General features: G+C 50.8%; 1 protein-coding gene across 2 annotated transcripts in view; it reads right to left on the bottom strand.

The window, feature by feature from the left end:
- Positions 1–24,733, bottom strand: part of MARK4 (microtubule affinity regulating kinase 4) — a 53,750-nt gene that overhangs the window by 4,722 nt on the left and 24,295 nt on the right. The window contains exons 9-16 of one of the 2 annotated variants that reach the window (XM_025366362.1): positions 22,019–22,138; positions 21,421–21,520; positions 18,911–19,020; positions 18,660–18,819; positions 11,580–11,797; positions 4,770–4,873; positions 972–1,250; positions 724–803 (exon numbers count right to left, since the gene is read on the bottom strand). In XM_025366362.1, the coding sequence (XP_025222147.1) occupies positions 724–803; positions 972–1,250; positions 4,770–4,873; positions 11,580–11,797; positions 18,660–18,819; positions 18,911–19,020; positions 21,421–21,520; positions 22,019–22,138 (1,171 nt within the window). The remainder of the gene's footprint in view (positions 1–723; positions 804–971; positions 1,251–4,769; positions 4,874–11,579; positions 11,798–18,659; positions 18,820–18,910; positions 19,021–21,420; positions 21,521–22,018; positions 22,139–24,733) is intronic. The other variant, XM_025366361.1, reaches the window with a different exon arrangement.

The raw sequence follows: 24,733 nt of genomic DNA, 5'->3' as shown, positions 1-24,733 counted from the left end.
GGGCCTAGGACAGTGCCAGGCACACAGTAAGGACTCAATGAATAATAGCAATTAATAACTAATATACATGTAAAGCACTTTCCAAGGCAAGGTTCTAAGCTCAGTCCATATATCACTTCATTTAGTTCTTTTTTTTTTTTTTTTTTCCTTTTTTTTTGAGACGGAGTCTCGCTCTGTGGCCCAGGCTGGAGTGCAGTGGCCGGATCTCAGCTCACTGCAAGCTCCGCCTCCCGGGTTTACGCCATTCTCCTGCCTCAGCCTCCCGAGTAGCTGGGACTACAGGCACCCGCCACCTCGCCTGGGTAGTTTTTTGTATTTTTTAGTAGAGACAGGGTTTCACCGTGTTAGCCAGGATGGTCTCGATCTCCTGACCTCGTGATCCGCCCGTCTCAGCCTCCCAAAGTGCTGGGATTACAGGCTTGAGCCACCGCGCCCGGCCCATTTAGTTCTTACAATAACCCTAGGAGACAGGTACTGTTATTACCATACCCATTTTACAGAAGAGGAAAGTGAGGCCCAGAGACCTTGACTAACTGCCATTTGAACCCCCGAGTCTGGCTCCAGAGGCTATGCTTCTGTGAGTAAATGAACAACCAGACCCCACGTACTGACCCTGTACTCCACTCACATCCACAGAGCCCCCTCCCCAATGCCCGCACACACAGGTGAGACATGCAGACAGGGAGGCAGGGCCAGCGAGAACAGGGCATGGACGGGACTTACTGATCTTGGATCCCTGGGGCAGAGAGGCGCCCGAAACACAGCGGTTAGAGTTCTGCCGTTTAGAGGGATCGAGGGTAACCCTGCAGTGTGAGGAGGGCGGTGAGGGACGACAGGGGAGGAGGAAAGGAGGAGGAGGAGGAGGAGGAAATGTTCGGGTACAGGAGACAGAGCAGAGTAGAAGACAGGTTAGGTCCCACCAGCCCCCCCACCCTGCTCCACCCCGCTTCTGCCATCCCTGCGGAGCTCACCTTCGGGTCAGTTTGGAGGTCAGCTTGGTGAAGAGGTTGGTGGTGGGGCGGGGCCGCCCGGCGGGCAGGGGTGCAGCCTCATGGGCCAGCGTGGGAGAGGCAGGGGGCCCATTCTGCACACCCCCACCACCCCCACCCCCTGCCCGCCGGTCCCGGACCTGGCCACCGTGGAAGGTGCTGCGGATGGTGGAGCCGCGTGCCAGGCGGCTCCGCTCCCCTGATGGGGGTGCCAGGCTGTGACTGGAGGGGGAGGCAGGGGGCACCCGTGGGGTGCCTGAGCTGTGGGCAGAGAGAGACAAGTCAGGGTCGGGGACTCAGGCAAGGCAGGACCCCAGTCCCTCTGATTCGTCATAATCCTGTCCTGAGACCAGGGACTGCAACCAGCCTGGAACTCAGAGACAGGGCTGCAATGTACAGTTGTGCAGGCTGTGTACTATACAATCCTAGCATTATTTTACTAACTCTCCTCTCCTATTACCCCTCCTTCAAACTGTCCCTTCTTCAAACTCTACCCACTCCAAACCATCTCCTATCACAACTCTCCTCTCTCCAAACGCAGCAACTGAATAGACGCACAGAAATTTTTGGGTGACTTCCTTGCTATTTGCCGAAACCTCAGGAACCAAATCAACTTGGCAAACACTTTGCTATCTGAACTCCCATCATCTAAAATCAGGAAAGGGAAAGATGTAAAGGTCAAGGATACCTGTATTCACTATGATAATTTGAGCAGTGGGGGTCCCACTGTCCCAGGACCCTCCTCCAGCCCCTCGGACCCTCCTAGTCGACAACAGGGGCCAGACCTCCATCTTCTGAGTTCAATTCTCCTGCCTCACCCTCCCGAGTAGCTGGGATTACAAGTGTGTGCCACCATGCCTGGCTAATTTTTTTTTTTTTTTCTTTTTTTTTTGAGACAGAGTCTTAACTCTGTCACCTAGGCTGAAGGGCCATGGGGCGATCTTGGCTACTGCAACCTCCGCCTCCAGGGTTCAAATGATTCTCCTGCCTCAGCCTCCTGAGTAGCTGGGACTATAGGCATGCAGCACCACACCTGGGTAATTTTTGTATTTTCAGTATAGATGGGGTTTCACCATGTTGGCCAGGCTGGTCTCAAACTCCTGACCTCAGGTGATCCACCCGCCTTGGCCTCCCAAAGTGCTGGGATTCTAGGCGTGAGCCACTGCGCCCAGCCCAGACCTCCAATTTCTATCCTCCCAGGGACTTCAGGCCCAGCCTGGATCTCAGAGAAGAATCCTGATTGTGGCAGAGGCTGTTACTTCTCCCTTAGAATCCATCCTCCCTGTTTTGCTCTTGGTAACCAAACCCCTAAAAGTATGAGCACTGCACACGGCCACCCAGCCAGAGTCTACATTTCCCAGACTCCCTTGCAGTTAGGGATGGTCATGTGACCATGCTCCAGCCAATGGGATATAAGCAGAAGTGCTCTGTGCGATCTCCGGGTCACGCCTTTAAAGAGAGTTGCTGTTTGTCCCCTACTCTTTCCCCACTTCTTGCTGATTAGGAAATGATGGCAGCTGGTGCAGTGGCCTCAGACCCAGAGCTGGAAACTCATGTTGGGGCTGGAAGAACTTACCTGGGTCCTTGGAGGACCCTCTGGACTAAACCTTCTTTTTATTTAAATTACTCTACCCTGGTTTCTCTTTGTTTTTGTTACAGCAGCTGAGTCTATAATTTTTATTTTTTGTTTTTAAATTTTTTTTTTTTTTTTGAGACGGAGTCTCGCTTTGTCGCCCAGGCTGGAGTGCAGTGGCCGGATCTCAGCTCACTGCAAGCTCCGCCTCCCGGGTTTACACCATTCTCCTGCCTCAGCCTCCCGAGTAGCTGGGACTACAGGCGCCCGCCACTTCGCCCGGCTAGTTTTTTGTATTTTTAGTAGAGACGGGGTTTCATCGTGTTAGCCAGGATGGTCTCGATCTCCTGACCTTGTGATCCGCCCGTCTCGGCCTCCCAAAGTGCTGGGATTACAGGCTTGAGCCACCGCGCCCGGCCTTGTTTTTAAATTTTAAATTTTTAATTTTTTTTTTGTCTGAGTCTGTAATTTAACTGTTCTACTATCTCTTGAGCAGAACTGGAAAGCCATATATTATGGTGATTACAAATAGATTCTGGAGTCAGTCTGGAATCTGCTTCTTGACTTACCAGCTGTGTGGCCTTGGACAAGTTACTTAACCTCCCTATGCCTTATGTCCTCAGCTGTAAAATGGAGATATTAGGATCTACCTCACAGAGTTGTTAGGGGCATTGAGCCAGGCGATAGACATGGCATGTGGCTGCTGCTTCAGAATGTTCACTACTATTATTTTTATTTGATAACCACCAAGAAAAAGCACTCTCAGTCACTGAATGAAGGCCTCCTAAGCATCAGACCCAGTGCCAGGTACAGGACACACCTGATCTCTACTGGATCTCTATAATGGGGCCTGGAAGTAGACAGCATCAGCCCGTTTTTTTTTTTTGAGATGGAGTCTTGCTCTGTCACCCAGATTGGAGTGCAGTGGACTAGGCTCACTGCAAGCTCCACTTCCCGGGTTCATGCCATTCTCCTGCCTCAGCCTCCTGAGTAGCTGGGACTACAGGCACCCACCACCACGTCTGGCTAATTTTTTGTGTTTTTAGTAGAGACGGGGTTTCACCATGTTAGCCAGGATGGTCTCGATCTCCTGACCTCGTGATCTGCCTATCTCGGCCTCCCAAAGTGTTGGGATTACAGGCGTAAAAAGACCGTACCTGGCCTTTTTTTCTTTTTTTTTTTTTGAGACAGAGTCTCGCTGTGTAGCCCAGGCTGGAGTGCAGTGGCATAATCCCAGCTCACTGCAACCTCTGCCTCCTGGGTTCAAGCGATTCTCCTGCCTTACTCAGCCTTCTGAGTAGCTGGGATTACATGCGCATGATACCATTCCTGGCTAATTTTTGTATTTTTAGTAGAGACAGGGTTTCACCATGTTGGCCAGGTTGGTCTCGAACTCCTGACTTCAGGTGATCTGCCCACCTCGGCCTCCCAAAGTGCTGGGATTACAGGCGTAAGCCACCGTGCCCAGACAGCATCAAGCCCATTTTATGGAGGAGGAAACAGAGGCTCAGAGATTTACCCAGTCATTCAGCTAGCAGTGCGAGCACAGAGGTAAGATTTGAACTCAGAACTGAGTATTCACAGAATCGTGACTGTTAACTACCTCATTCCCCTGCCCACACCCAATGGGAAGATCTGCATCCACTAATCAGGTGCATCCCAGAGTGTGCCCTGGTGTTGGCCATCAACCTGCCCTACTGTCCCGGTGGGTGGCAGTGTCCTCGTTGTGAAGCCGGCCCCACTCTCACTGGCCTTGACCTATGATGTGAACCAATCCCTTCCCTCTCTCTGCTCCAGCCAGTCTGAACTGGTTTCTCTCCCTTGCCAGCTGGAAGAGACCTCACAGACTCAGGCCAACAAGCTGGAAAACCAGCCAACCAGATGATGCTGAAGCTGTGACATTCTGGGGCTTCTCTCGCCTTCTAAAAATGGATCATTCAAAAAATCAATTCAGGTTCCCAAGGCTTGTAGGCGGAGAACAGGGCCAACTGCTTTCCTGATGCTGAAGACTAATTAATTAAGTGGGGAGGATTTTCAGGGGGGTACATGGCAAGGGCACATGGCCAAGGGCAGGGCAGATACACTCCCTCTCTGGGCCCCGGTCCCCATGGCACCAGCCTCCAACGCCTACCATCTCAGATCAAGGGAGGTCCTATTCACCTACCCCCTACTTCCCACCCCTCACCCTGTCGCTGCCCCCTCCATACCTGTTTTCTTTCCCATTTGGCAACAGTGACGGGCGCTCAGCCCCTGGGCGTTCTGTGCAAACGTAGGTGTTTCTGCGGGTCATCATGCTGGGAGGGAGGTTGTTCTGCAGGAGACACAGCCAGGAAGGGAGTGAGGGGGTGAAGACATGCCCCTGAGCTCCACCCTCTTCCCTTCTCTGCCCTCCCCATCGACGAATGAGTCAGGGGCTCGTGTGGGAAGCCAGGGTGAGTAGGAGATGGTCAAAGGTCTCAAAGACGTGAAAGGCTCATGAGAATCCCAACCACCTAGGCTGAGTCAAGGGAAACCCCTGGAGCCCGGAGAAGAGGGCGACACTGAGGGAAAACGAGGCAGGGAAGGTTTCCAGGGGGCATCCTTGTCCATCACTCTTCTCCCAGCAATACCCACCTTCTCAAGGTCCGGCCCAGCCACACCAAACGTTTGCTAACGTACTTATTCATGCCACATTCTGTCACTCTGCCTAGCCTTTGCACTGGCTGTCTCACCTGTTAGAACATTCCTCCTACCTTTTCCCCTGACTCACTCCTACATATCTTTCAGGTGTCAGTTCATAATCTACCACCACCCCCGGCCCCAGGCTGAGTAACATGCCTCCTTTGGGTTCCCACAGGTCCCTGGGCTCCCCACTGCAGCTTCAATCACTGTGCTATCAATGTCTGTTCTCATATATGTCCCCATCCCATACTGGGCTGTGAGCTCTGGGAACATAGGGAATATCAGGATTATGCTGCCTCATAAACATGTTGGGCAGAGAGCTCTCTTTTTCTATTCTCTGGAAGTTTGTGTAAGGTTAGTGTTATTTCTTCTTTAAGTGTTTGGAAGAATTCTACTGGTGGGAGTCATCAGAGCTGGAAATTTTCTTTATGGGGAAGGTTTTCAGTTACGAATTCAATTTCTTTAACAAGAATATAAGACTGTTCAGGTTTTCTATTTCTTCTTGTGTCAGTTTTGATACAGTGTGTTTTTAAAGTAATGTGTCCATTTCATCTAAGCTGTTACATTTTTTGGCATAAAGTAGTTCCTAGTATCATCTTACTATCTGTCAATGTTAGAACAAAGTTCCCCTTTTCATTTTGGATACTGGTAATTCATGTTTGCTGTCTTTTTTCCTCAATTGATTTTTACCAGGGATCCATTGGATTTTATTTATTTATTTATTTAGGACAGAGTTTCACTCTTTTTGCCCAGGCTGGAGTGCAATGGCATGATCTCGGCTCACTGCAACATCCACCTCCCAGGTTCAAGTGATTCTGCTGCCTTAGCCTCCCAAGTAGCTGGGATTACAGGCGTGCACCACCACGACCAGCTAATTTTTTGTATTTTTGGAAGACACAGGGTTTCACCATGCTGGCCAGGCTGGTCTCAAACTCCTGACCTCAAGTAATCCACCCGCCTCAGCCTCTCAAAGTGCTGGGATTACAGGTATGAGCCACTGCGCCCAGACTGATTTTATTAATCTTTTCAAAAAACCAACTTTAGGTTTTGTTGCTTTATTGTACCTCTTCCTTCTCCTTCACTGATTTATTCTCTTTAATGCCTCCTCCCTTCTTTTTTTGAGATGGGGTCTTGTTCTGATGCCTAGGCTGGAGTGCAGTGGTGTGATCATGGCTCACTGCAGCCTCCCAAGTAGCTAGAACCTCAGGCATGTGTCTCAACACTTAGCTAATTTTTATTTTTGGCAGAGACAGGGTCTGTGTTGCCCAGGCTGGTCTTCAACTCCTGGGTTCAAGCAATCCTCCTGCCTCAGCCTCCCGAAGTGCTGGGATTATAGGCGTGAGCCACCACTTCTGGTCCCTTCTACTTTCTTTGAGGTTTATTTGTTTTTCTTTTTTTTTTTTTTACCTTCTTAAGGTGTGGTTTTCATTTAGCAATAACAATAGCTCTCATTCACTGAGTGCTTACTGTGCCAGTATGTGAAGTACCTCACGTTTGAGATCTTACAAGATCCTCACAATGACCCAGGTTCTCTAATGAGCCCATTTCACAGAGTGAGATACTAAAGCTCAGAGAGATGAAGTTACTTGCCAAAGGTCACACGGCTCATTAATGTAATTCAAACTCTACGTGGCTTCAGAATCTTGGCCACTTTCTCAAACTGCCTCCACCCTTTTTCTCTTTTTTAAGAGATAGGATCTCACCATGTTGCCCAGGCTGGTCTCAAATTCCTGGCCTCAAGCAATCCTCCCACTTCAGCCTCCCAATAGCTGGGACTACATGTGTGTGCCACCATGTCCAGCTGCCTCCACTCTCCTGTTCCTATATTGAGGATATTTTCATACTATGCTGTTCTTGGGAACTCAGATGCAGGAAAGCCAAGTACTACATTTCCCAGAGTCCTCTGCAGCTCAGGTTCTGCATACAAGTTGGGTTCTGCCAATCTTTGCATTCATGAAGATTTGGAAGGTGTAAATGGGGCAGCAGCTGCTGTCCTGCCTACTTTGACTTCAGCTCACACAGGCAAGGCTATGAGATGAAGGTCTTTGCTTCAGCAGGGCCCCATTGCCCATTGTCCAGCCCTCTGGGCATCAATAAGCTCTTTTGACTGATGGAGGATGAGGTTTTTGAGTCTTGGGTTACATGTCAATGTGCTTTTTTTTTTTTTTTTGAGACGGAGTCTCACTCTGTCCCCCGGCTGCAGTGCAGTGGCACGATCTCAGCTCACTGCAAGCTCGGCCTCCTGGGATCACGCCATTCTCCTGCCTCAGCCTCCTGAGTAGCTGGGACTACAGGCGCCCGCCACTGTGCCAGGCTAATTTTTTGTATTTTTAGTAGAGACGGGGTTTCACTGTGGTCTTGATTGATCTCCTGACCTTGTGATCTGCCTGCCTCGGCCTCCCAAAGTGCTGGGATTACAGGTGTCAGCCACCGCGCCCGGCCTTTTTTTTTTTTTTTTTAAGACGGAGTCTCGCCCTGTCACCCAGGTTGAAGTGTAGTGGCGCAATCTCAGCTCACTGTAACCTCCGCCTCCTAGGTTCAGGCAATTCTCCTGCCTCAGCCTCCCAAGTAGCTGAGATTACAGGTGTGCACCACGCCAGGCTAATTTTTGTATTTTTAGTACAGACGGGATTTTGCCACGTTGGCCAGGCTGGTCTTGAACTCCTGACCTCAAGTGATCCACTGCCTCGGCCCCCCAAAGTGTTGGGCTTACAGGCATAAGCCACCGTGCCCGGCCTAACAGTGCACTCTTGAATTTACCAGTGCTGGGGCAGCCTCAGAAGCAGCAGCTTCCTTGGTGGGTCAGTTCTGCGGTGTGGTTGGGACTGTTGTTCCTGCAAATCCCGCCCACTGTCCGCCCCGCCCACTGTCCGCTCCTCCAGTCCTTCCTACAATTTTTTCTTTTTTCTTTAACCACACTCCCATCTCATCCTCTCCTTCTCTGGCCCTGCGGCTCCCACCCATTCTCTGGGCTGTGGATCACTCTCTGACACATGGGCCTCAGAGGCTGCCATGTGGAGCTCCAGGTCTTGGGGCTGGGGAGGAGCCAAGGGGCGTGAATTTGTACTGATCTGGAATACTCAGGACACACAGGCATCCCCGCCTCCCTCCTGTACCACCTGCCTGAAGTTGAGTTGATGCCCTCAAGATCTGTTTCCCTAAGGCCCTTCTGGTATAAGGTGGCCAGTGAGCTGTCCTCAGGGGCACCCTCTCCTGCCCCATCCCCACAGGGTCCCCTCACAACATTCCACTCCCCTCCCTGTACTGACCCCGGGCTCTGCACAGCCCTGGAGTTCAGGGCCCTCAACACGGACTAGCAGTCCTCACAGGTGGCGGCAGGGTCACAGCTGGTCAAACCAAACACAGCCGGTCACTGCCAGTCGCCGCTGGCTACCACTGGTCATGGCCCGACACTGCTGGTCAAAGCCTGTCACAGCAAGTTAAGGCTGGTCATGGTCAGACACCAACAGTCAGGGACAGTTAAAGCTGGTCATGAGTGTTAATGGCCAGACACCACTGGTCACAGCCAGATACCATTGGCCAAGGGTGGTCACGGCCAGTCAAGGCTGGTCAAAGCCGGTCACAGCCAGTTGCTGCTGGTTAATATTGGTCATGGCTGGCCACTGCCAGTAAAGGCTGGTTAAAGCTGGCCACAGCTGGCTGCCACTGGTAACAGGCAGACACTTGCAGTAAAAGCTTCAGTAGGGCCCTGGCAGGCATTGCCAGTGAAGGCCAGTCACAATCGGTCAAAGCCAGTCAAGGCTGGTAAACGCTGGTAACAGCCAGACACCACCAGCCACCACGGCTGGGTTCCTCCTGATGGCCGGGACCTCCGCAGAAACGCCCCTACCCTGCAAACAGCCGTGCAGTGAGACCTTGGTTTGCCTTGGGTGTTTAGAACCAAAATAAAATGGAAGTACCCAGGGGCACCAAGAGCACTAAGAAGAAATTTAAAAGATGAATGTTCTCAAGTATGTACAAGAAAAATTAGTATTTAAAAACTTATTTTTTTGTTTGTTTGTTTGAGACAAGGTCTCCTCTGTCGCCCAGGCTGGAGTGCAGTGACGCGATTTTGGCTCACTGCAACCTTCGCCTCCTGGACACAAGTGATCCTCCTGCCTCAGCCTCCCAAGTAGCTGGGACTACCGGCACGTGCCACCACCACACCGGACTAATTTTTGTATTTTTTGTAGAGAAGAGGTGTCACCATTTTGCACAGGTTGGTCTCGAACTCCTGAGCTCAAGCCATCCACCCACCTCAGCCTCTCAAAGTGCTGGGATTACAGGCATGAGCCACCACACCCGGTCAATTTATTTGTTAAAGAGCAAAATCTTACGGTAAAAATAAGATAACTATAAGTATTTTGTGTCTGTGTGGGTGGTAACCCATGCTTTTTTTTTTTTTTTTGAAAGAGTCTCACTCTGTCGCCAGGCTGGAGTATAATGGCGCGATCTCGGCTCACTGTAAGCTCTGCCTCCGGGTTCATACCATTCTCCTGCCTCAGCCTCCCGAGTAGCTGGGACTACAGGCGCCCGACACCACGCCCGGCTAATTTTTTTTGTATTTTTAGTAGAGATGGGGTTTCACCGTGTTAGCCAGGATGGTCTCGATCTCCTGACCTCGTGATCTGCCCACCTTGGCCTCCCAAAGTGCTGGGATTACAGGTGTAAGCCACCACGCTCAGCCGACCATGCTTTTTTTTTTTTTTTTTTTTTTTTGGGAGAAGGAGCGACGCTCTGTCACCCAGGCTGGAGTGCAGTAGCCGGATCTCAGCTCACTGCAAGCTCCGCTTCCCAGGTGCACACCATTCTCCTGCCTCAGCCTCCCGAGTAGCTGGGACTACAGGCGCCCGCCACCTCGCCCGACCATGATTTTAAAAGTTTAGGCCCACAACTGGCTCAGACTCATACCTGTGTGCACCCTGGTCAAGGCTGGGACTTGGCTGGTAGTAACCTGCCATGACCAGCTTCGAAACGCCAAGGGCACAGCCACGTGGGGCAGCTCCTGAACATGTGCAGAGCAGAGGAGCAGGGAGTGGGACAGAATGTAATGTAGATGCCGGAAGAGCTGAGGAGCTGGGGAAGCTGCTGCTGCTTCCTACGACATTTTTTTTTTTTCTTGAGACAGAGTCTCACTCTGTCACCCAGACTGGAGTGCAGTGGTGTGATCTTGGCTCACTGCAACTTCTGCCTCTCGGGTTCAAGTGATTCTCCTGCCTCAACCTCCAGAGTAGCTGAGACTATAGGTGGATGCACCACATCCAGCTAATTTTCTGTATTTTTAGTAGTGATGGGGTTTCACTGTGTTAGCCAGGACGGTCTCGATCTCCTGACCTCATGATCCGCCCGCCTTGGCCTTCCAAAGTGCTGCGAGTACAGGCGTGAGCCACTGCATCCAGCCTTTTTTTTTTTTTTTTTTTTTTTTTTTAATGGAGTCTCACCTGTCACCCATTCTGGAGTGCAGTAGTACAGTCTTGGCTCACTGTAGCCTCCGCCCCCTGGGTTCAAGCGATTCTCCTGCCTCAGCCTCCCAAGTAGTTGCGATTACAACAGGTGCCCGCCACCACGCCCGGCTAATTTTCATATTTTTAGTACAGACAGGGTTTCGCCATATTGGCCAAGTGGATCTCAAATTCCTGACCTCAAGTGATCCGCCCACCTCTGCCTCCCAAAGTGCTGGGATTATAGGCGTGAGCCACTGCGCCTGGCCTGATTTTTTAAATTACCATTAATATTTTATTTATTGATTCATTAAGACAGGGTTTTGCTCTGTCACCCAGGATGGAGTGCAGTGGCAGGATCACAGCTCCCTGTAGCCTCAACCTCCCTGTAGCCTCAACCTCCCGGGCTCAAGTGATTCTCCTACCCCGGTCTTTCGAGTAGCTGGGACCACAGGCACATAACATAATGCCTGGCTAATTTTTTTGATTTTTAGTAGAGATGGAGTGTTGCTATGTTTCTTAAACTCCTGGCCTCAAGTGATCCTCCTGCCTCGGCTTCCCAAAATGCCAGGATTACAAGCATGAGCCACCATGCCTGGCCCTTCCCACATTTTTAAAAGCACTTAATTTCCTGTATTAAATCCTTTCTGCCAAGAGTATGTTCTTCGCTTCTTTGACACAGAACGTTATACACGAACATCAAGTGTTTGTGTATAAATTGAGCTCAGGCAAACAGAGGCGCTTGATAAATGTTTGTTGAATGAATGAATGGGTATAAGAAGGAATTGGTAAGAAGGAGTTCCGCCTAGGGAATGAGATGAAGGCAGGGCCTGAGGAATGTGGCTCGGGTGGTGTCCGCAGGCTGGCCACAGGTGGCGGCGCCCCCAGCCCTGCCCCCCAGCCCTGGTCACTCACAGGGGTGCTCGTGCTGTCCTTCCGCCGCTCTGGGATCTCTGCCTTGTTGGGGTTGTGGGCGCTGCTGACCATGGGGCTGGAGGGGGGCAGCCCTCGACTCCCGCTCCCCGCGGCACTGCAGCTCGCCTTCCGGCCTGGCAGCCGCTCCTCCTTCAGCTCTGCTTCCCCCGTGCTCGTCGGGCTGCGTTTGGGGTGCAGGGGTGCAGGGGATGGGCCACCTGGGGGAGGGGGCACCGTTTAGAGCTGGCATCACCACGGAAACCCAGAACTGACTCTGGGGGATCGCTGGAACCTGAGAATTCCTCACGTGGGCTGCAATCTCTGTGTGGGCCATTCTGACAGTATCTGTCAAAATTACCTCAAGATTACCAACGCACATATACTGACCTAGAAACTCCAAATCAATGACATCATGCACATACAGGCCATTCATTGCACCTTCTCTTTTTTTCTTTTTTGAGACAAAGTCCAGCTCTGTCGCCTAGGCTGGAGTGCAGTGGCGCAACGTCTGCTCATCGCAACCTCCACCTCCCAGGCTCAAGCGATTCTCCTGCCTCAGTCTCCCAAGTAGCTGGAATCACAGGTATGTGCCACCCCACCCGGCCTGCCATTAGACCCTTAGTAGGGGAATGACTACGTAAGTCAAGGTATTTCCACAGTGGAAAATTATGCAGCTATAAAAAAGAATAAGGAAGCATTTTATGCACCAATACAGAATGACCTTCATGATAGACTGGAAAGTAGAAAAGGCAAGACAAGAGATGGGTCAACAATGTGTTATCATTTGTCTACAAAAGCAAAAAAGTGTGTATCTATAATCTCTATCTACTTGCTTATATATGAATATCTCCAAAGGACTATAACTTGTTTCAAAAGGGGAGAATTTCCTTATTGTTTTTATATATCTTCAGTTTCCTTCTTTCTTTCTTTTTCTTTTTTTGAGACAGGATCTCGTTCTGTTGCCCAAGCTGAAGTACAGTGGTGTGACCTCAGCTTGCTGCAACCTCGGCCTCCTAGGCTCAAGCCATCCTCCTACTTCAGCCTCCCAAGTAGCTGGGACTATAGGCACACACTACCATGCCCAACTACTTTTTGTACTTTTTTTGTAGAGATAGGATTTCGCCATGTTGTCCAGGCTGGTCTTGAACTCCTGGACTCCAGTGATCCTCCCAACTTGGCCTCCCAAAGTACTGGGATTATAGGTGTGAGCCACCACGCCAGGCCTCATATCTACCTCTTTACATGTTTGTTTATGAATAAAATCTCTCCAAAAGAATTCATATAAAACCCATAACAGGGCCAGGCACAGTGGCTCATACCTGTAATCCCAGCACTTTGGGAGGCCAAGGCAGGCAGATCACGAGGTCAGGAGATTGACCATCCTGGCCAACATGGTGAAACCCCATCTCTACTAAAAACACAAAAATTGGCCGGGCGCGGTGGCTCACACCTGTAATCCCAGCACTTTGAGAGGCCAAGACGGGCAGATCACGAGGTCAGGAGATCGAGACCATCCTGGCCAACACCGTAAAACCCTGTCTCTACTAAAAATACGAAAAAAAATTAGCCGGGCGTGGTGGCGGGCACCTGAGCAAGATTCTGTCTCAAAAAAACCCCCAAAAATTAGCTGAGTGTGGTGGCACGCGCCTGTAATCCCAGCTACTCGGGAGGCTGAGGTTGCAGTGAGCCGAGATCACACCACTGCACTCCAGCCTGGGTGACAGAGCGAGACCCTGTCAAAAAACAAAACAAAAACAAAAACAACAACAAAAAAACCCTAACAGTCGCTGTATTTGAGAAACTGGGAGCCGGGGATATGTGCTGGATGAAGACTTTTTCACTGTCTATCCTTTCCAAACTAACACATTTTCAAGGATGTGATTGTATGTACAATTTCAAAAGCAACACAAAATAATTCTGGTCCCTTGAAACATCTTAGGAATCTACTGTTTTTTTTTTTTTTTTGAGACGGAGTCTGGCTCTGTCGCCCGGGCTGGAGTGCAGTGGCCGGATCTCAGCTCACTGCAAGCTCCGCCCCCCGGGTTTACGCCATTCTCCTGCCTCAGCCTCCCGAGTAGCTGGGACTACAGGCGCCCGCCGCCTCACCCGGCTAGTTTTTTGTATTTTTTAGTAGAGACGGGGTTTCACCGTGTTCGCCAGGATGGTCTCGATCTCCTGACCTCGTGATCCGCCCGTCTCGGCCTCCCAAAGTGCTGGGATTACAGGCTTGAGCCACCGCGCCCGGCCAGGAATCTACTGTTTTAGAACCCAAGGGTGCAAAGTGATCTCAAACTTGAGAGAGTCAGAACATCTGCATGTTAGATCCTCAGGAGCGATACATGCTCAAAAATCCCAGAGCCACAAGCTGAGAGCTCTACAATGACAATGACAGATACCTGGCAGCTGCCAGCAATCCCTCTCCTGAGAATCCCTAGAACTCAGGTCTCAGTGTGGGGAGTTCTGAAGGTTACCATGTTCTAACCATATGATACCGAACGCACAAGCTCCTTAGGAACTTTCTGGGCACACCCTGTCATTTCACAGGTGGGGAAGACAAGACACGGGCAGGGAATGGTTTGACCATCCAGCAATGGTGGAGGTAGGGCAGAAGCACCACTTCCCGTGTGGGGCTCATGCTGGGTCTCAGCTTCCCTGACACCTCTCTCCTCCCTTACTTTAGTGTGGAGGGGAGGCCAGAGCACAGGCTCTCAGCAGCCACTTTGTGCCATGTGTCTTCCTGTGCCCGTTACAGTGGATTAATCCCAACTGGACTCAGTATCAGAGCTCCATCCTGATCCTGATGAGTGGACGAAGGAGATTCTAACACTTGGGGTAGATTCTTTTTTTTTTTTTTTTCCTGAGATACAGTCTAGCTCTATCACCCAGGCTGGAGTGCAGTGGCATGATCTGGGCTCACTGCAACCTCAGTCTCCCAGGCTCAAACCATCCTTCCACCTCAGCCTCTCAAGTAGCTGGGATTACAGGTGCACACCACCATGCCCAGCTAATTGTTTTGTTTTGTTTTTGAGATGGAGTCTCGCTGTTGTCGCCCGGGCTGAAGTGCAATGGCATGATCTCGGCTCACTGCAACCTCCACCTCCCAGGTTCTAGCAATTCTCCTGCCTCAGCCTCCCAAGTAGCTGAGATTACAGGCACCCACCACCACGCCTGGCTAATTTTGATACTTTTAGAAGAGACAGGGTTTCACCATGTTGGCCAGGCTGGTCTCAAACTGCTGACCTCAGGTGATCCACCCAGGTCAGCCTCCCAAAGTGCTGGGATTACAGGCATGAGCCACTACGCCCGGCCTAATTTTTGTATTTTTTTGTAGAGATGAGGTTTCGTCATGTTGCCCAGGCTGGTCTCGAACTTGTGAGCTCAAGTGATCCACCAACTTCAGCCTCCCAAAGTGCTGGGATTACAGGTGTGAGCCACTGCACTCAGCCCTGGGCTGGATTCTAAAACTGAGATGTAAGAAATCTAGGAGTAGCCGGGCACAGTGGCTCACGCCTGTATTCCCAGCACTTTGGGAAGCTGAGGCGGGCAGACCACCTCAGGTCAGGAGTTCAAGACCAGCCAGGCCAACATGGTGACACCCCGTCTCTACTAAAAATACAAAATTAGCTGGGCGAGGTGGCCTGCGCTTGTAATCCCAGCTACTCGGGAGCCTGAAGCAGGAGAATCGTTTGAACCTGGGAGACTGAAGTTTCAGTGAGCCAACATTGTGCCACTGCACTCCAGCCTGGGCAACACAGCGAGACTCTGTCTCAAAAAAACAAACAAACAAAAGAAATCTAGGAGCTGAGAGATCTAGAAAAAGATAAGGTGAAATATGTAAGAGACAGAAAAAAAAGATCAGACAAGCAGACACCCCAGTGCCTGACCCAGAGTAAAAACTTCACCCCTGCAGACAAGCAGGGCTGTAAAAAGAACAGAGAGTTGGAAAACACTCTGGAAGTTCCTCAAACTATTAAACACAGGATTACCAGATGACTCAGCAATTCCGCTCTCAGATACGTACCCAAGAGAAATGACGGCAAAACACAGCCACGTGAAAACACGGGACACAAATGTTCACAGCAGCGTCATTCACAACAGCCAAAATGTGGAGGCAATCCACATGTTCATGAATGAATAAACAAAATGTGGTCTATCTATGCAATGGAATATTACTTGGCAATGAAAAGGAATGAAGTGCTGATACCCATATCATGGATGAACCTTGAAAAATTTCTGCTAAATGAAAGAAGCCAGTTACTGAAGGCCACACATTGTATAATTCCATTTACCTGAAACATCTAGAATAGCCAGATTCATAGACACAGAAAGTAGATTAGTAGCTGAGGGTGGAAGGGGGATTGGAAGTTGATTTTTTTTTTTTTTTTTGAGAAGAAGTCTCACTCTTATCGCCCAGGCTAGAGTGTAGTGGCAGGATCTCGGCTCACTGTAACCACTGCCTCCCGGATTCAAGCAATTCTCCTGCCTCAGCCTCCTGAGTAGCTGGGATTACAGGTGCCTGCCACTATGCCTGGTTAATTTTTGTATTTCATTGTGGAGACAGGGTTTCGCCATGTTGCCCAGTGGTCTCGAACTCCTGCGCTCAGATGATCTGACTGCCTCAGCCTCCCAAAGTGCTAGGATTACAGGCATGAGCCACCATGCCCAGCCTGAAAGGTGATTGCTAAAGGTTGTGAATTTTCTTTTTTGGGGTAATGAAAATGTTCTGAAATCACTCATCATGATAGATGTACAATTCTTTAAATATATTAAAGCCATTGAATTGTGCACTTTTTAATTTACTTTTTGAGGTAAGGTCTCGCTCTGTCACCCAGGCTGGAGTGCAGTGGCGCGATCACGGCTCACCATGACCTCGATCTCCTAGGTTCAAGTGGTCTTCCTACCTCAGCCTTCCAAGTAGCTGGGACCACAGGTGTGCACTACCACACCTAATTTTTAATTTCTCGGGGGGCAGGGGGACAGAGTCTCGCTTTGTGGCCCAGGCTGGAGTGCAGTGGCATGATCTTGGCTCACTGCAACCTCCACCTGCCAGGTTCAAGCAATTCTCTGCCTCAGTCTCCCTACAGGTGCCTGCCACCATACCTGGCTTTTTTTGTATTTTTAGTAGAGATGGGGTTTCACCATCTTGGCCAGGCTGGTCTTGAACTCCTGACCTCGTGATCCGCCCACCTCGGCCTCCTAAAGTGCTGGGATTACAGGCATGAGCCACCACGTCTGGCCAATGTTTAATTTTTTGTAGAGACAGGGTCTTGCTTTGTTGCCTAGGCTGGTCTAGAACTCCTGGGCTCAAGCAATCCTCCTGCCTCAGCCTCCCAAAGTGCTGGGATTACAGGTGTGAGCCACTGTGCCCGGCCTGAATTGCGCACTTTAAATGGGTATGTTGTTTGGGATATGAATTTTAACCTTAATAAAGCCATTAAAAAAAATAGCAGAGAGGGTTAAAATTTGAGGAGTGTGTGGGTTAAAGGACCTCTTGGAAGTTTCTATGCATAATGGGTGCTGATGGTGGGTGTATCCATTTTTTTTTCTTTTTTTAATTTTTTTGAGACGAGGTCTCTCTGTTGCTCAGGCTGGAGTGCGGTGGTGTGATCTCGGCTCACTGCAACCTTGGCCTCCCAGTTTCAAGCAATTCTCCCGCTTCAGCCTCCCGCGTAGCTGGGATTATAGGCACGCACCAACACGCTCAGCTAATTTTGTATTTTTAGTAGAGACAGGGTTTCACCATGTTGGCCAGGCCAGTCTCAAACTCCCAACCTCAGGTGATCCGCCCACCTTGGCCTCCCCAAGGAATTACAGACGTGAGCCACCGTGCCCGGCCCAGATTTAAACTCAGACTCTCTCTTAATTTTCTGCAGCAGATGAAATGTCTGTCAGCTGCAGAATGTGGGGTATAATCAGCTGTCTACCCAGCCCTCTTCCACTAGGAAGAGCCTCCTTCACTTCAGTGTGGAGGCAAAGCCAGAGGGCAGGCTCTCAGCAGCCACTTTGTACAATGTGTCCTCCTGTGCCCCAGTTACAGTGGATTAATTCAAACTGGACTCTGATATCAGAGCTTCATCCTGGACCAAAGAGATTCCAGCTGGCATTTGGTCTGGTCTCTAAGGCAAGAAATCGGGGGCAAGGTGCAATGGCTTACGCCTATAATCCCAGCACTTTGGGAGGCTGAGGTGGGCAGATCATGAGGTCAGGAGTACAAGAGCAGCCTGGCCAATGTGGTGAAACCCTTCTCTACTAAAAATACAAAAATTAGCCAGGTGTGGTGGCAGGTGCCTGTAATCCCGTCTACTCAGGAGCCTGAGGCACAAGAATGGCTTGAACCCGGGAGCCAGAGGTTGCCGTGAGCCAAGATCACGACACTGCACTCCAGCCTGGGATACAGAGTGAGACTCTGTCTCAAAAAAAAAAAAAAAAAGAAAAGAAAAGAAAAAAAAAAGGCTGGGCATGGTGACTCACACCTGTAATCCCAGCACTTTGGGAGGCTGAGGGGGCATCATGAAGTCAGGAGTTCAAGACCAGCCTGGCCAACATGGTGAAACCCCGTCTCTATACTGAAAACACAAAAATTGGCTGGGTACTATGGCAGGCACCTGTAATCCCAGCTACTCCAAGAGGCTGAGGCAGGAGAATCGCTGGAATCCGGGCGGGAAAGGTTGCAGTGAGCCGAGATCACACCACTGCACTCCAGCCTGGGCGACAGAGTGAGACTCCATCTCAAAAAAAAAAAAAAAAAAAAATCGGGGAGCTAGGAGATCAGGAAAAAAGATAGGATGAGATAAGTAAGCGACAAAGGAAAAACCACACAAGCAGAGAGGAAGCAGGACAGAGAGTGTCTGCTCTGGGTCTGGCTGCTTTTCCGGTTTTAATCCCTTCCTGAGCCTGGCTGTGCACTCCTGCCTCCAAGTTCCGTGCAATGCCCTGTGTCTTTATAAGACATTCTTCCCTCTCTGCAGTTAGCTCCAGTGGGCTTCTGTGGCTTGCCAATCAGAGAACCCTGATATAACTGTAAGTCTGGGCCTTGGGGAGGAGGAGGAGGGCGCGTGAGGGAGTGGGGTTGATACTCACAGAAATCGCTATGCCTGCGCTGACGGTGGTAGGTGGAAGAGGAACTCCGTTGCCCTTTGCTGTGGCTGGTGCCTTTGCTGGAACTTGTTCCATTGGTGGTGTCGCTGGGCGCCCGCACCCGTGCCAGGGCCAGCCCTGGGGCGCCCCGGTCCCCACCCTCCTGTGAGAGGATGACAGATGAGGCTCTTCTGCACCCCAAGTCCCTCCACCCAGGCATCATGCATTCCCAAGGGCCCCTGGCGCCCTCTGACCTCAGTCTTCCTGCCCAGCAGGAGGTAGGTGGCGGTCACTTCGTTGTACTTCTGGCTGGTCAAGGCCTCTTTGATTTCTTCCCGTGTGTAGCCCATACCCACCATCACCTCTGGGAAGCGGGGATGGAGAGAAGGTTCAGACTTCCGGAAACTTTAACTTCTACTCATTTCTCTTTTTTTTTTTTTTTTGAGACGGGGTGTCACTCTGTCACCCAGGCTGGAGTGCAGTGGCACAATCACAGCTCACTGCAGCCTCGGCCTCCCCAGGCTCAGCTGATCCTCCCACCTCGGTTTTTGTATTTTTAGTAGAGACAGGGTTTTGCTATGTTATCCAGGGTGGTCTGAAATTCCCGGGCGCAAGCAATCCACCCACCTGGACCTCCCAAAGTGCTGGGATTACAGGCATAAGCCACTGCACCTGACCCACTTCCACCCATTTCCGTATCATTCAGCGGTGTCTGCTCTTTGACCTGTCCAGTATCCATCCTCAAGGCCTTCCCAACAGCATGCTGATTTCCTCTGAAAGAACATTCTTGGCCGGGCGCGGTGGCTCACGCCTGTAATCCCAGCACTTTGGGAGGCCGAGGCAGGCAGATCACGAGGTCAGGGGATCTGGACCATCCTGGCTAACACAGTGAAACCCCATCTCTACTAAAAATATGAAAAAATTAGCCAGGTGTGGTGGTGGGCGCCTGTAGTCCCGGCTACTCGGGAGGCTGAGGCAGGAGAATGGGGTGAAACCAGGAGGCAGAGCTTGCAGTGAGCAGAGATCCCGCCACTGCACTGTAGCCTGGGCGACAAAGTGAGACTCCGTCTCAAAAAAAAAAAAAAAAGGGCCGGGCACAGTGGCTCAAGCCTGTAATCCCAGCACTTTGGGAGGCCGAGACGGGCGGATCACAAGCTCAGGAGATCGAGACCATCCTGGCTAACACGGTGAAACCCTGTCTCTACTAAAAAATATAAAAATCTAGCCGGGCGAGGTGGCGGGCGCCTGTAGTCCCAGCTACTTGTGAGGCTGAGGCAGGAGAATGGCGTGAACCCGGGAGGCGGAGCTTGCAGTGAGCTGAGATCCGGCCACTGCACTCCAGCCTGGGCGACAGAGCGAGACTCCGTCTCAAAAAAAAAAAAAAAAAAAAAAAAGAAAGAAAGAAAGAAAGAACATTCTTTCCGCTCAGATGATGTGGATGGCCCCCCTGCTCCAACCCTAAGGCAGGCAGATAACCCAGGTCTGGCTAATTAGTGTGTTCTACACCCAAAGCCACACTGACTGGTTCATTGCAGGCATGTGACCCAGATCTGCTTGCCTCCTGGGGTGACAGCAGCCTGGGAAAAAGCTACCATAGAAAACATTCCCCAAAACTGTCTCTGAGTACCTGGATTCAACTGTGCCTGAAGGCTGCATACTCTATTCATTTTAGTTATGTGACAGAATAAATTATCACTATTAGGTTAAACCATACAAAATTGGTGGTACTGACAACTTTAAACCAATAAAATGGCAATTTCAAATGGTTCAACTTTTTGTTGTGTTCAACCTATTAATATAATTAGGTTGATGCAAAAGGAATTCTGGATTTTGCCATTTAATGGTAAATAGCGTAATTATTATTATTATTACTTTAGATGGAATTTTGCTCGTTGCCCAGGGTGGAGTGCAGCAGCGTGATCTCAGCTCACTGCAACCTCTGCCTCCTGGATTCAAGCAATTCTCATGCCTCAGCCTCCAGAGGAGCTGGGATTATGGGTGCCCGCTACCACACTCATCTAATTTTTGTATTCTTAGTAGAGACGAGGTTTCATCATGTTGGCCAGGCCAGTCTCGAACTCCTGACCTCAGGTGATCTGGCAACCTCAGCCTTCCAAAGTGCTGAGATTATAGGCGTGAGTCACTGCGCCTGGCCCTTTTTCCTTTTTTTGAGACAGGGTCTCACCCTGTCGCCTGGAGTACAGTGGCATGATCATAGCTCACTACAGCCTCAAATTGTTGGGCTCAAGGGATCCTCCTACCTCAGCTTCCTGAGTAGCTGAGACTACAAGTGCACACCACCACAACTGGCTTTTTATTTTTTTGTACAGACAGGGTCTCCCTGTGTTGGACAGGCTGGTCTCCAACTCCTGAGCTCAAGTGATTCTCCTACCTCGACCTCCCAAAGAGCTGGGATTACAGGCATGAGCCACCTCGCCTGGTCTCTTTTTATGTCTTAATATCAAAGTGAACACGGGCCAGGTGCAGTGGCTCACACCTGTGATCCCGGCAATTTGGGAGGCTGAGGTAGGCCGATCACCTGAGGTCAGGAGTTAGAGACTAGCATGGCCAACATGGCAAAACCCTGTCTCTACTAAAAATAACAAAAATTAGCTGGGCATGGTGGCAGGTGCCTGTGGACACAGCTACTTGGGAGGCTGAGGAACAAGAATCTCCTGATTCTGGGAGGTGGAGGTTGCAGTGAGCTGAGATTGAGCCACTGCACTCCATCCTGGGTGACAGGACGGCTCTCCCTGACCCTCACCGATTCTCTTGGTGTCCCCGAAGTCCTCCTCGGGCTCTGTGTATGGCTTCAATTCCTCACCCTCATAGCCGATGTTGATCCATTTGTCTTTCATGATTTGCTGCAGGCATCAGGAGCAGGGAAGGCGGAAGACAGGTGTCAGAAGGAATCATACAGCTTCCCACCTCCCAGAGGCCCCCAGGTGGGGCTACCTGCCCTGCCCCAAACCTCCGAGGCCTAACACCCAGTATTGTGGGCTTCCTAAGAGATAGCGCCTCCTGGGCCTCCCTCTCCCCCGCGTCCCCTGCCGGAGCCTCCTGATGCCACCCTCCCTCCTCCGCATCATCTGGGTCCCTGGCACCCTGTAATCATCCTAGGAGCTCATTAGCTAATTACTGGCAAGGCGGGGAGTGGGTGAGCCTGTCGGGGGGGTGGCGTCAGGACAGGCCCGGGAGCTTTTCCCTGGACGGCCTGTCTACCCCCACTCACCAGCGGCAGATCTTAGGTGGGCACGGGAGAGGAAAAGTGTGTCAAGAAGGCTTTTGTGGGTGGGGGCAGGCAGAGTTTAGGGGAGTCAGGAGACAAGAAGGGCCCCCGCTGGCTGTGAGGCTGGGCTCACCTCGAGAGTACAGCGTTTAGCTGGGTTCAGCACCAAAAATCTCCGCAGGATGCTCTCACAGTCTGTTGACATGTAGAAAGGGACCCGGTACTTCCCTCTGAGGACTCGCTCCCGCAGCTCCTGCAGGGAGGGGGTTACTGGAGGAGGGGGGTCTGCCTCGCCCCCCACCTATTACACACACACACGCGTGCGCACGCACACACATACACGCACTGTGACACACATACACACACACACACTCTACACACGCACACACACATACACGTGTGCACACGTACATACACACACGGCACATACGCACGCGCACACACATACACACATATACACACACTCACACATACACTCACACACACACACACACATGCGTATGCGCGCGCGCGCACACACACCTTTGTCCCAGCCCCTTTGATAGAAGTGACAGAAGCTCTGAGTCCCAGCTCTTGACAAGGCAGGCAAAACCCCATTCCTCTCTCCTGACCTCAGTTCCCTATCCATAAAATGGGAACATCATACGGACCCTGCAATTAAAAAAAAAAAAATTCTTGGCCAAGCATGGAGGCCAAGACGGGAGGATCGCTTGAGCCCAGGAGTTCAAGAACAGCCTGGGCAACACAGGGAGACCTCATCTCTACAAAAAATAAAAAATGACCTGAGCATGGTGGTGCACACCTGTAATCCAAACATTTTGGGAGGCCGAGGGAGGGGGATCACTTGAACCCAGGAGTTCAAGACCAGCCTGAACAACCAGTCTGTCTCTACAAGAAAACAAAAAACAAACAAACAAACAAAAAACTTAAGCTACATAACTTTTCATTCAGAGGAAAACTTGCAGAGAAAGTTTATTCTCTGGCCAGGCACGGTGGCTCACACCTGTAATCCCAGCACTTTGGGAGGCAGAGATGGGTAGATCGCCTGAGGTCAGGAGTTTGAGACCAGCCTGGCTAACATGGTGAAACCCTAGCTCCACTAAAAATACAAAAATTAGCTGGGTGTGGTGGTGGCTGCCTGTAGTCCCAGCTAGTTGGGAGGCTGAGGCACGAGAATCGCTTAAACTCTCAGGAGGTGGAGGTTGCAGTGAGTTGAGATCACGCCACTGCACTCCAGCCTGGGTGACAGGGCAAGATTCCGTCTCAAAAAAAAAAAAAAAAAGTTTATTCTCTAAGTTAGGTAAGAGGGAGGTAGGTAAGTGAGTCAGCCACTGGGGCCTCAGTCTCCTTATCTGTGAAAGGGATTACAGGACCCACTTCACATGCTTGCTGCCAGGGTACAAGTGAGTTAATATCTGTAAAAATGTGGCCAGGTGCCGTGGCTCACACCTGTAATTCCAACACTTTGGGAGGCTAAGGCAGGTGGATCACCTGAGGTCAGGAGATTGAGACCAGCCTGGCCAACATGGCGAAACCCCATCTCTACTTAAAAAAAAAAAAATGAGCCAGGTGTGGTAGCGGAAGCCTGTAATCCCAGCTATGTGGGAGGCTGAGGCAGGAGAATCACTTGAACCCAGGAGGCGGAGGTTGCAGTGAGCTGAGATCGTGCCACTGCACTCCAGCCTGGGAGACAGAGCAAGACTCCGTCTCAAAAAAAAAAAAAAAAAAAAAAAAAAATCTGTAAAATGCTTACCACATGCCTGTCCCAGAGCCAGCGGTATGTAAATACGAGATTCACTCAAGGGCAAGGAGAAGACCCTACTGCCCCTCCTGCCTTCCCATCTCTCCCCTCCCCAAGCCATGCCTGTTGTCCAAAGACATACTCCTCAAGGCCATTCATGGATTTATCTGATGGCTTTCTCTTTAAGGGCCATTTATGAGAGGCCCTACCAAAGCTGTGAAAAATCAGATAAATCCATGGCTTGGCAGACCAGGGGGAGCTCTTTCCATCTGAATAAAAAACGGCAACAGCCAGGCGTGGTGGCTCATGCCTATAATCCCAGCACTTTGGGAGGCCGAGGGGGGAAGATCGCTTGAGCCCGCAAGTTCGAGACCAGCCTGGGCAACACAGTGAGACTCCGTCTCTACAAAAATTACAAAAATTAGCCAGGTGTGGTGGTATATGCCTGTGGTCCTAGCTACTCGGGAGGCTGAAGCAGGAGGATTGCTTGAGCCTGGGAGGTTGAGGTTGCACCGAGCAGTGACTGCACCACCGCACTCCAGCCTGGGTGACTGAGACCTTGTCTCAAAAAACAAAAACAAACAAAAAAACGGAGGGAGGCAGAAAACCGGTAGGAATGAAGTGAGCGTGGGGGGTGAACAGGACTCCTTTGGGACAGGGTCTCTGCTGGGGCATTCTCCTAAAATGGCTGAAAGATGCCCATGCCTGGGGAGCCTCTGCAGATCATAAAGGGCTATTAATATTTAATGTGAATCACTTTCAGGACACTTACCCCTTAGCAGGCAGTGTTCTAAGTGCTTTATGCATATTACATCAATTTTCACAACACCGCGAAGCCCAGTTATAATGCCCACTTTCCAGACGAGGAGGTTGAGGCCCGGAGGGGTTTGGTCACTTGTCCCAGAATTGCACAGCCAGAAAGTGGCAGGGCCTTGGCTCTGGAGCCTGTGCTGTGTGACCACCATGCCACACTGCCTGTCATGTGATGGGGAGCAGCAGCCATCAGGCCACCACTGCCACCTCCAGCGCAGCTCCCAAGCATGATGCTGTGGCCAGATGCCAAGCTCCAGCGAAGGGCTTAACATATGCAGACGGGCTGTAAGCAGA

Source organism: Theropithecus gelada, chromosome 19 (genome assembly GCF_003255815.1).
Source record: "Theropithecus gelada isolate Dixy chromosome 19, Tgel_1.0, whole genome shotgun sequence".
Classification (NCBI taxonomy): domain Eukaryota; kingdom Metazoa; phylum Chordata; class Mammalia; order Primates; family Cercopithecidae; genus Theropithecus; species Theropithecus gelada.
This window is presented reverse-complemented; position numbering and strand designations above follow the sequence as displayed.